At 34.6% G+C, this 11585-nt stretch overlaps 1 protein-coding gene across 1 annotated transcript; it reads right to left on the bottom strand.

Annotated features, from left to right (window-relative positions):
* Positions 1–3245: 3245 nt before the first annotated feature.
* Positions 3246–10663, bottom strand: LOC7487225 (U3 small nucleolar RNA-associated protein 21 homolog). Its single transcript, XM_002308093.4, has 15 exons — positions 10253–10663; positions 9719–10166; positions 9434–9609; positions 8619–8701; positions 8193–8265; positions 7504–7569; positions 7025–7067; positions 6569–6708; positions 5970–6182; positions 5635–5719; positions 5234–5528; positions 4655–4922; positions 4318–4537; positions 3967–4184; positions 3246–3696 (listed from the first exon to the last, which is right to left on the bottom strand). Exons 1-15 carry the CDS (start codon positions 10505–10507, stop codon positions 3547–3549), a joined length of 2733 nt encoding a protein of 910 aa, XP_002308129.1. The 5' UTR covers positions 10508–10663; the 3' UTR covers positions 3246–3546.
* Between the last annotated feature and the right edge of the window lie 922 nt (positions 10664–11585).

The raw sequence follows: 11585 nt of genomic DNA, 5'->3' as shown, positions 1-11585 counted from the left end.
TTTTGGTTTCGATGAGTCAACTTTGTAACTTATTTTCTAATAAAAGTTCTTTAAAGTAAAATATTGATATTATTAAAATAAATTATAGATAAATAAAAAATTAATCTTCAAAAACTCTTCCGTTTGTGTATTTTAAAGAAATTTATCTACCCTAGGGAAAGAAACTCTTCTTTACCTTAATATTCAATGTTTTCTCCTCTAGTTTGAACTCTATTTAGGCTTTCTATTTTCTTTTAATGTAGAGCCTAGATTTGGTCTTTATAAAAAAAATATTTTAGTCTAAAGAAAAAAATTATTTGATATATTCATGTATATAATATATTCCTTTGAATTAAATAATTTAATCTATATTTTTTGTTTAATTTATAAATCTAGCTTTATGAGTTTTAAATTTTTAAGTTTGCTAGAAGCATTTATTTTAAAATTAATAGTGTAACCTCTAAACTAGTTTGTAAGATCATGCCGTTCATTTTAATTTTTAAACTAGTTAGCATAGTTTTTGTATTTTTTATCGTTAAATTATTTAGTTTATGGTTATTTCATGTTTATATTATTTGTATTTTGCTTGTTTTTTGAAAAGTCATTTTTTTTATTTTTAAATCTTTGGCTATATATATATATATATATATATATATATATATATATATATATATCATGATTTTAAATCAAGAAACGGTTGACTTGGATTGGGAGGATTTCACCTTCAAGAACTTTAAAAAATAGTAACAAAATAAATAATTGTTTATACCAATAATAAAGCTATACAAAGAAGTTAATTTCTTTGAGCTGAGAAAGGTTAAAAACAAATTCTGCGAGTGTGAGACTAATAGTACCCGAACAAAATAAATGACAAAAACTGTGGTTCCACACTTACCATGAAATCAATTTAATTAAGGATACGTTTATTTTGTATAAAATATTTTACCAGAAAATATTTTTTTATATTGTTTTATGTTTACTTTTTGAGAAATATTTTTTTAAAAAAATATCATATTTGTTTCCCATAAAATATTTTATAAGAAAATTGATCAATGCAAAATATTTTATAATCAATCTTTAAACTTAATTTATTTGCTGAAAAATATTTTTAACTTATAAAATTCTATAAAATATTTTATAAATAATAATCTATTTACAATATAATTCAACTATTTCAATCATCACCTTTATCTCGCTGATACTCATTACCTCATCACTACCTTTTTTTCCATTACTATTATAACCACTTCATTATCATCTCTTTCATCGTTATAATATTAATTATCATATCACCATCATCTTTTTTATTATTATCAAGTTATATTCATTATCATCTCTGCCACCACACTACCGTCATCTAAACGCCACCATTATCTCACAATTACCCCATCATTATTATTGAAATATTTATATGTTTTAAATTAAATAATATTAAAAAATATTTTACATGTAAAAATATTTAACGGGAAAATATTTTACATCCCTCAAGTAATTCAGATCACACGGCAGTCGCTGTTTGTGATTTTCAAGTCACGATAGCGCATCAAGCATCAAAATGTTTCAGCAGGGAACCTTCCAAGTAAGAGTAAGAGAATCTTACAAGGTGCAGGTCGAAGTGATTGAGTTCGAAGTAGATGTTCTGGTCATTTAATGATCCATTGGTTATTGCAGAAGCAAAGGTACCTGTTATGACAAGGCCTGGGTAGCATTAATTCCATATCCATTTGGAATGTTGGCTGAGGGTTTTGTTACCTAGAAGAAAGGTTCAAAATGCCATTACAACTCCACTTGTACTGTCTGTGTTCCCACTCTTTTAGTGAATGGCATTGATCTGAAGGTGACAGAAATCTCTATTAATCAATTCCATTGCTATTACAGTGGTTCTACAGTTGTCGACGTGGAAGCAACTCCTTCTGTTTTCTCCTCCATTGCGAGGGTTTGTGATAACTTTACCTTAGTGACCCGCAAGAATCTCTACTCGAATATTGTTGGTGGATGCATGCCATTTTGTGACAAAGAGGGAGGTGATGGCCGTAATATGCCGGGTTTCAGTAAAATTAAGGTTCTTAATGTAACCTTGTAAGATTTTGATAATTAATAATGTCAGCAGGAAATTAGACGAATAATTGTCATCATGCCTATAACATGAGAGATAGGCCATGTTCCATCAGTGCCAAAACCAGTGCTAGATTGGGGGGAAAGAGATCAATCAAGGGTTCTGTTAGGAGTTGATTCAAAACTCTATCAGCTGCACCACCAGCATCTCCTACACTGTTTCCTCTTTGAATAGCAATATTGGAGTCAGGTTCATCGAAAAATAGGACACAAGGTGCAGAATGGCATGCCTTCTCGAAAATCTGTGACTTTGGCTTCACTTTTTCCAAACCACATGGTTAGAAGCTCAGGACCCTTTTTGCTGATGGAATTAGCTTGACATTCATTGGCATTAGCCTTAGCCAGCAATGTTTTGCCACAGGTAGGAGGACCATAGAAAAGAATCCCTTCAGAAGGTGACATGCCAACTTCTCAACAATGGTCTCATATTCCAAATCAACAATGTCCCTAATGCATCGTAGGGCAGATTCACAGCAAAGAGCTGCAAGATCCGCACCAATATATCACTGAGTTCCTTTGGCTACTTTTTCGAAGTCTATATATGTCTTCAGAGAGCTTCATCTGCTTTGTATGGACAAGAAGAACCTCAAGGAAACCAACTTCATCAGGAACTCCGATATCTACTTCCTTGTCCACCCTTCCAAACCTTCTCAATGCAAGGTCTAGACTGTTAGGCCTATTTGTAGCTCCGATGACAATAACTTGGGCGAGCCAGGTGGTCCATCCATAAGAGCTGATTATAACTTAGCACTTGTAGTTTATCAGATAATTAATTAGTTCCTATAGTAATAGAAATATATAATTAAATAGTCCCTTGACCAACGTTGACCATCCTTAATTTAGAAACTTTTGTTCCATCAAATTTCCTCATTTTACCTAATTTTCTTTCCTTTATTCTATTTTTTAAGCAAGAAAAAAAACAAAATAGAAAAGGAATATGAAACTGACAAAAAGATTAAAGTATAAACAAATTTAAAAATATAGAGAACTAATATTTATATTCTAAACCAATGAGGATTGATTAATTAGTTTTGTTAAACAAGGGCGAAGTTATAAATTACTCGTGAAATCTTTTAGAGTCTGCCACCATATATAGGACACAACAGTTTAATAAATTCTTGGAGGAATTCCAGATTACCTCAACTAAACAGTTTTCGAAAACAGATACAACTCACTGAGTTGAAGGAAATAGAATTGAAAACCATTAAAGATATACAGAGCTCCTTAGTTCGCAATATTCTGCCGCTTTAAAGTTCAAAAAACAATGACACTGTCCCATCCAACACTACAACATTTCAAGGGAAAGAAATTAATGGAGCTTGATAACTTTTAGGTTGTGCCAGGACAACAGATTTACAGTTAAAAACTGCAACTTACTACAAATTAACTTTTGACTACAAAATTGTGAAAATCTTTAGATAACAATGGCTGATACTGATGTAGGTAGCACAGTTAAAACTGTGAATTGCTGAGGAAAGTGACCATGCATCTAGCACTTTGGAACAATTTATCTACTCTCTGCCAAACTGCACTCTGAGTGTCTAAGAGCTTCCTTGCCTTGTCCTGTAATTTTGAATTGCACCTAATTGTTTCACCATGTATCTGACCAGAATATGCAAGTTGTTAGAAAAAAAGTACTCTTCTCAGAGAATTACCATCAAAAGTTCGAGAGATCTCAAGATACACATATTTTTCGTCTTATCTATTCTCTTTCTTCAGTTTTAGTACAAGACAAGTAGAACAAGCCAATTTAATAGTTCCAGATTCATGCTCTGTGAGTAACAAAGTTATAATCTCTACCCAAAATAAAAGAAAGAGCTAAGAATACAGCCCAAGACATGTGTAGAGAAATGAACAATGATGAATCCATACCTTCAAAAATAATCTTGTGACGGCCTGTACAAACTCAAAATTGTTTCTGCAGGATATTTCATGAATGAAATAGTCAAGAAGCAGCTCGATTGAAATAAACTCAGGTCTCTTTACGAGTTCTTCCTCATCCTCATCCTCATCTATTATCTGAAACATTCTAAGTTCCATATCCAAATTTGAAGGAGATAAACCTTTGATATATTCAGTGAACGCTGAAACTGCAACAAAAGTACACAATTAAAACATTAGCAGGCTATCCAGTGTGCATTAATCATCAAAGAGCTTTCAGCTGGCACATCAATAAGAACAAATGATAGTATAGTGAAACTGTGCAAGGACTAAAATGCTCACAATTTTTCATTTCAGATGAAGACTGAAGAAGCTCCAAAAATTGAGTTTCTGGAATGCCTAGTTTTCTCTTATCACTCTCTGCTTTGTCAGGTTTGGTATCCTCCCCATCCACAGGCTCACTGGGTTTAAATAATATTTCTCCAGAAAGAGATGGAACTGAAGGCAAGAAGAAAGGAGCCTTCTCAGGTTTCTTTGGAGGCTCAATTGGTTTATTGCGCACCTGTGGATCATTGATTAAGAGGGAGAAATCAAATTAAAAGAAAAGATTATTAAGTTGCAAACCAAATGTGCAGAGAAGATTAGATGAATAGAAAATGGGGGGGGGGGGGGGGGGCACCTTTATAATGTCTAAGTTGATCAAACTCTGCCATTGGCTTTTAGGCAACAGTGAGAGAGTAACAAGATCTGGAATTTGCTGACTGAAAGCCGGAAAAGTTGAAACTTCATTTGAGACTGACTGGTTCACAATAGGCTTCTCGGTGTCCTCATTCTCAACATTTGAACCTTCAACTGAAGATAGAGATGGTAACTTTACGTTCACAACTTCTTTCCCACTTGCATAAGAATCAATGTTTGAAGCTCCAGAGAACATTGACTGATTAACCCTGAAATGTTAGCAACCATTAGCCTCAATGGAAGAAAAAAAAAGGTTTGCAAGGTAAACTACATTGCAGCTGAACACTTTAGAGATCTCACTTAAATATTCTATTGCTATTTATTTAAATACAAAAGGGCATCATCGTGTTTTTGCAAATTGTAATTATCCTTCAATCAGTTTCCTCAACACCATACTTTCAGAACAAAATCCATATAGAAAACCTTAGAGGCTTAAATAGTCTAGTATCCGAACTTATTGCTAGAGTCTATATGTGATCAAACCACAAAACCAACGTGAGACAAACAATCAAGAACATACCATAAATAGACCCCATTTTGATCGACATGGGTAGTTGCCAGCACATCCATATTTGGTGACAAAGACAATGCTGTGATAGAAACATCAACATGCACTGCATCTATTTGTCTTGCTAAGATGACATCCCAAATTCTAAGGGTCCCATCCATACTGGATGACAAAAGCCATTTCCCATCCTCACTGAAACATAAATCTGTAATACGGTCTGCATGACCTTCAAATTTACGAACCATTCTCAGTGCCACGGCATCAAACAAACGGATAACAAAATCATCTGCCACAGTAGCCAACAGACCTGAAAAAGTCAAGCCAAATTCATTAGAAGATGATCCAAGGAACTGTAAAATAATATGTGCAAGGACGTATATAACTGCAATCTTTCAGGGGAGGGAGATTATTACCGTTAAGTCGATGATAAACAATCTTAACCAGAGAACAACCAACTTCCCATCTGGATTTTAATGCACGTCCCTTGAAATCCCAAACCTGCACAGCCAACCCTTTGAGGAATGAAAAAACTACCAAAACTTAGAGGAACCTAAGCAATGTTCATGTGTATCTTTTCAAGTACTATAAGTCAGGCTATGTTGCAGAATATTTATACTGGCTGCATGATACCTGCCAACATTTACAAGCCACGATGTGCAACAACTATAGACAGGAGATGATAAACATATATGATGATTTCAAATAATGAATTAAAAACATAAAATAGAAGGTTATAAGGAACACTGACCTTTACATCCCCATGATATCCTGCACTTATCATTTGGGTATTTGTGGAATCACAAGCAACTCCAACCACTTCACTCTCATGGGCACAACTTCCTCTCTCTGACACATCCATGTAACTTCCTCGGCTAATTCCTGATTGAAGGTTGAATCGCTCTATCCAGCCACCCGCAGTTCCTAGGATTGCAAAGTTGCCACATGCACTAATGGTGCAGGCCTGATGCAATAATACAGTAAACAACAAAAACCATCTGCTATTCCTAAATGATAAAACATTTCAGACTTGCACTCAATCTTCCATATTCCAATTATGGAAATAATACCACCATTGCTTAAAAACAAAAAAATAATGAACACGGTTTTTCTGCTTTTTGAAGTTGAAAAAAATTTATTTATCAAAATCATAATGATTTCCTTTACCCTCATACAGGGTTTACATCTTACAAAATTTAGGTGAAACTACGCCGGTGATCCAGGAAATTTCAATGAAATCACAAGAAGATGCATCCAACTCATTTTCTATCGGAAGGAAAAGGTCTAATGCATCTCTCACACGCAAAAAAAAGCCAAATAATGAATTACTCGGTAGATTGAATTTCTAACCTTAACAGGTGTTAGATTTTCTGGGCATGGTCTCAGGATATGCTCCCCAATGACAAAATTTTGAAGCCTCCACACATATGCTTGTGCAGTATCCATATGACAAGTTACCACATTGCACCAATCCCGCTCCCGAATTTCAGCTATAATTGAAATTTCACATTAGGCAACTTGGAAGAATGGATATTATCATGAAAATGTGAAGTATGATAGTAATAATTATGAAAAAACACTTTTTTAAAACGTTTACCACAACATAGATAAAGAGAGAAGATACAAACTGAAGCAGTGAAGAAAGAGATTTAAAGGAAAGCCATTAAAAAAAAAAAGGATAAGTTGAATTAGCACAATCATCTCCACTATAATATAAATAAATAACCAAGTCATCCCGAACATAAATTCTAGAGCAAGAAACATCTACATTTAAGTATTAAAAGAACTCTAAGAGGAAGTTCATACCACAATCAAAGGCAATGACAGGCTTCAATTTCAGTTCTTCCTCCTGAAAATCGAGTGAGTAAGAAACTTAAGTAGCCAATCAGCAGTGCTCTTTATATGCAGTAAAATAGCATTGTGGCAAAAAATGAGAAACTAATCTATAATCGACAAGTAAACAAGTAAAAACCAGAAGAACCATTTTAAACAGACCTGTGTAAGAATATCATATTAAAATGCATTGAAAAAGATTAAGGAATTTAATACTTTTACAGGCATAGACCCAACACTTATAGCTGCTAGATATTTTAATTGACCCAACTCCTCATGTGTAAGACCGTGAATAATGCAATATCCTTACAGATATATATCCAAGACCAAGAGAGCCAATGATACAATATTCATAAAATATACTAGCAACCAAGTTTACAGAAATTTAACCACAACATATTTCATTGGGCAAAACTAGATTGAAAAGTACCAACCATTACCCCCAATCATACCTTTACCCGAAGTTTCTTGGCTCGTTTGGATACATGACGCTGAGAGAGCTCTCTACTTTGTTGGTCCTGATAAATGTAAAAGTTGAATAAATGATTAAATAATATTTTCAGGAGAAGGGTCAAAACAGAAATTCAAGAACATAAGCAAACACAATACACCTGGAGAGTGTGGTTCATTCCAATAATAATATTAGACAAACAGAGATAACCTGTAAGAGACAACTCATTATTTGCCCATCCATATACACAATGGCTGTGTAGTGGGGGTAAGGTTTATGGAGAAGATGATAGACATTTTTCACTTCATTTCTTTTACTTAGTCAGCATGTAAAATGTAAGGATTTTAATATGAAAAAAGGTTCTATGGAATTCAATTTTTGCTTGAATATTGATTTATTGACAAAAACTATAAAGAAATCACTACCATACAAATATTTTACATAATTATATAAAATGTATATTTTACATATTTTTTCCATTGCTTCCATGTAATCAGATAAAACCTCCTTTCTTCTATTCAAAGTGCTAACACAGACAACAGAATTTACTCGAACCATATTAGAATGGAAAAAATGAGTGAACATCTGAGAGCTATGAGCAAAAGTTTCCAAGAACAGAACTTTCACATCTATATAGAAAATATCCATAAAGCAGACGAAAATTCAATTCAATATTGGAAAATTCCAAACCTGTATGACAGAGAAAAGACGAAAGGCACGATCCTGACCAGCAGATAGAATGTGTCTCCCATTTGCATAGAACCTGTCGTAGATGAATAATTTTCAGGTCACAAGGATGTCATGCAAAAATGAAGGAAATTTTCACATGAATTTCAAAACAAGCTATGGCATGAGTTAGATATTGCAGGTACTTTCGTATCTAGTAAAGTGTTGGAACTCACAGTCAAGGTTGGTAGAAAGTTCTCAATTAGGTGAGAAACCATTTGATAAATTGAAAAACTAAGAACTGGGAATGCAGGATCAATGATTATGAGTAGAGCACGAGAATCATACAAAACCTTTGCCTAGCAAAATGCTGCATATGTTCAATTATATTGTAGAAGAAACTGAACAATATAAATTCCAATCCTAAAGTTACACTGTCAGGCATATTACCTTATGCAAAGTGGGGGAGCACTGTGTCCACTTCGAAAACGTAAAAGTCGAGGATCTCCATCAGTTGTGTCAAAAATCCAAATCTAAATAGGGAAAGAAAGATCAAACATCTACGTATAGGATAAACAAAGCAAGTATTGGAATTCACAAGCTAAAAAAATTATTATGCTGGTTAAGCAAATTCAATGTCCACTGTAAAGAAACCATCATCATTATATTATACTTAGCGTCCAATGCAATAGCTTTAGGTATCTGTTTTGTGGCAAATTTTGGAGTTTCGTCCTTAGGAATATTCTATAAGAAAAGGTACAGCATATCTCAGCTTTCATTCTTGAAAATCATTTGGATACTTTGTATCATCAGATGGTGAAGACTTGAGGTAAATTGCCCAATTACTTTAAACTAGGCAGCACAATGTTCAGTTCAGTCTATACCATCTTTCACAAGTTTCAATCACTATGTGATGCTAACAAATATTGAATTGAACAACTAGATACTAGACCATCAGAATTTAGTGTTGAACAAAGCAAACAGCTAGAGGCTTGTCAAAATAGGCACCATAAACTAAAAAAAATAAAATTAATTAAAATGCACATGATAAAGGCTTTCAACACATGGCAAGAGTGAGAACTTATTGTTGTAGCATCTCCTTTTACAATCCACATAAACAAAGTAACAAAAACAGGAATTAAATGTAACATCAAAATATTTTATAACTGCACAAATTGTTATCAATTTATCACTTCATGAATTACTCACTCGTTATTAAGAAAAAAAAATCTAAAAACATAAGCAGAGGCTGAAATGCATCTTACTTTAATAGAGTTGTCTGCTGATGAACTCATCAGCACAGGTTCATTAGCTAAAAAGTGCAATGAAATTATCGAACTATCATGAGCCTCTCTAACAACTGATTGTAGTTTTCTTTTCTCCAGATTCCATATGCTTATAACACCAGATGAACCTCCTGACGCTAAAAGTGGTTGTCCATCTAAAAAACCAAGAAAAAATGAGCTTTAACCTAGAATCAAATTATCATAAACAACAGAACGCTGTTCCTATACCGAAATCACAGACCTAAAGCAATATAACTAATTTACCTGTACTGAAAGACAATGAGGTCACAGCACCACGCATAGAATGCACAAACGTAACCACCTCCTCATCATAACGAATATTATGCACATGAATCTTCCCATCTACACAGCCAACCGCAACAACATCCAACGCAGGCGAGGACACACAACTAGTCACTGACGAACCCCACCCTTTAAACTCATACAACATTTTCTTTGTACTAACATTCCAAAGCTGTAAACCCCCCTCCTGACTCCCAATCAAAACCTTATTCAAATAAGTATCCGGATGCATCATACAAGTTGGCGTAAATTTATCCCCAAACAGAATATGCCCAACCGGCACATTACTCTCATCAAGCCCTTTAAAACCCCAAATAAACAAATTGCCATCAACATCAACACTTATCACATAATCCCCAAATACCATCAACGAATTCACCTTCGCACTATGCCTACTCCACAACGTCACCTATCAAAACAAAAACAAAATTCAATCAAATTCATATATTTCACATGTTAAGTCGTGTCGTTCCATTTCGTTTAAATTTAATTTACTTGATGGGCGCGTTTGAAGACGGCGATGTGGGTTGCGTAGGCGACGAAGGTGAAGTCACGATAGCAAGCTAAAGCGCGTATTTTGTGAGGGAGTTGAGGACTGACGATGACTAAAGTGAGCTTTGCACAATTGTAAACTTGAAAAGCTTTGCCTACACTGACTGTGACAAAGGTTTCAGTGCCCAATCTTTGGACGGAAAACGGCACGCCGGTTGTTATGTATCCGATGGCTCTGAATGGTTCGAAGATACCCATCTTTGGAGAGAGATTGAGACTGGAGTGAGAATTAGGGTTTTGAATTGAGTTTAACGAAGGAGAACGGTGTCGGTTTGGTGTGCTTTATGAGTTTAGATTTGGGAGAGAGAACCCCTAGCTAAACCCTTTTGATGAGCATTTAGGGTTTAAAGGATGAAGAAGAAGAGGAAGAAACGACAACGTTCTCTTCTAAGTATTTGGAAGCAAGTGTTTTTTCTTGTTTGGGCTTGAATTATTCAGGCGGGCCTGCCTATACCAATTTTTTCTTGCTCTATGGTCAGGCGAAAAGCACTTAGAGCCCTGTTTCATATTATAATGGGCCTTGATGGCCCACTAATGGCATGACAATTAGCCGTTGCTTAAAATATTTTAGGCAATACCAGCGTTTCAGCCGCCGTGAATACAAATATAACATAAATGTTGGATAGATGCAACCTACAGGGCTTCATGAACATTTAGCTCATGTTAGCTGGGATGCTGGGTGTTTTATGGCTTTCTTGTTTTTGTTTAATAGGGATCAAGTAGAAGAATTAAAACAAGAGATACCTTTAATAGAAAAATTTATCATAATAAAAAAAAATTATTGACTATATTTTCATGTTTAATAAAAATAATACTATTTCCTCAAAACTTTTCATTGCTGTGGTGACACTAGCATTGCCTACATTTCTTCCCAGATTTATATTCGAGCTTGGATCCAGATTGCGTTATCTTTTCTGCTCGCTTCTTTAATCTTCCTATTCTCTTTTATCTGTCAAAGAAAGCCAATGGACGAGAATAGAAGAATCATTCGTGTTGAATAAGAGGTTTGAATTATAATCAACTTCTTAAAATATTTGTCCAATCCAGCAGCAGAAGCCCTTGCTCCATCAAGTGTTGATGACACCAAAACCTAAGTTAGTGTGCATTTCCTAGCACCCACCAACTCTCCCCACTCCACCGGAGACATGGCGAAAACATCGTGAATAACCCTCTTCAAAAAGCAACGAAGCCAGTTTGGTCGGGGTGCTTCTGCAAGGAGTTGCTGCTCATCGAAGAAAAGCATCCCAAATTTAGAGCAATTATATTAACACTTGAT

This window comes from Populus trichocarpa, chromosome 6 (assembly GCF_000002775.5).
Source record: "Populus trichocarpa isolate Nisqually-1 chromosome 6, P.trichocarpa_v4.1, whole genome shotgun sequence".
Lineage (NCBI taxonomy): Eukaryota > Viridiplantae > Streptophyta > Magnoliopsida > Malpighiales > Salicaceae > Populus > Populus trichocarpa.
This window is presented reverse-complemented; position numbering and strand designations above follow the sequence as displayed.

Excerpts from the sequence above, each read along its gene's own strand:
- LOC7487225 (XM_002308093.4), bottom strand. The coding sequence starts at position 10,507 with ATGGGTATCTTCGAACCATTCAGAGCCATCGGATACATAACAACCGGC. Across the intron at positions 8,266-8,618 it reads GCTCCCCCACTTTGCATAAG|GTTCTATGCAAATGGGAGAC; the intron begins GTAATATGCCTG and ends CATCTACGACAG. Across the intron at positions 4,185-4,317 it reads TTCATCTGAAATGAAAAATT|TTTCAGCGTTCACTGAATAT; the intron begins GTGAGCATTTTA and ends CTTTTGTTGCAG.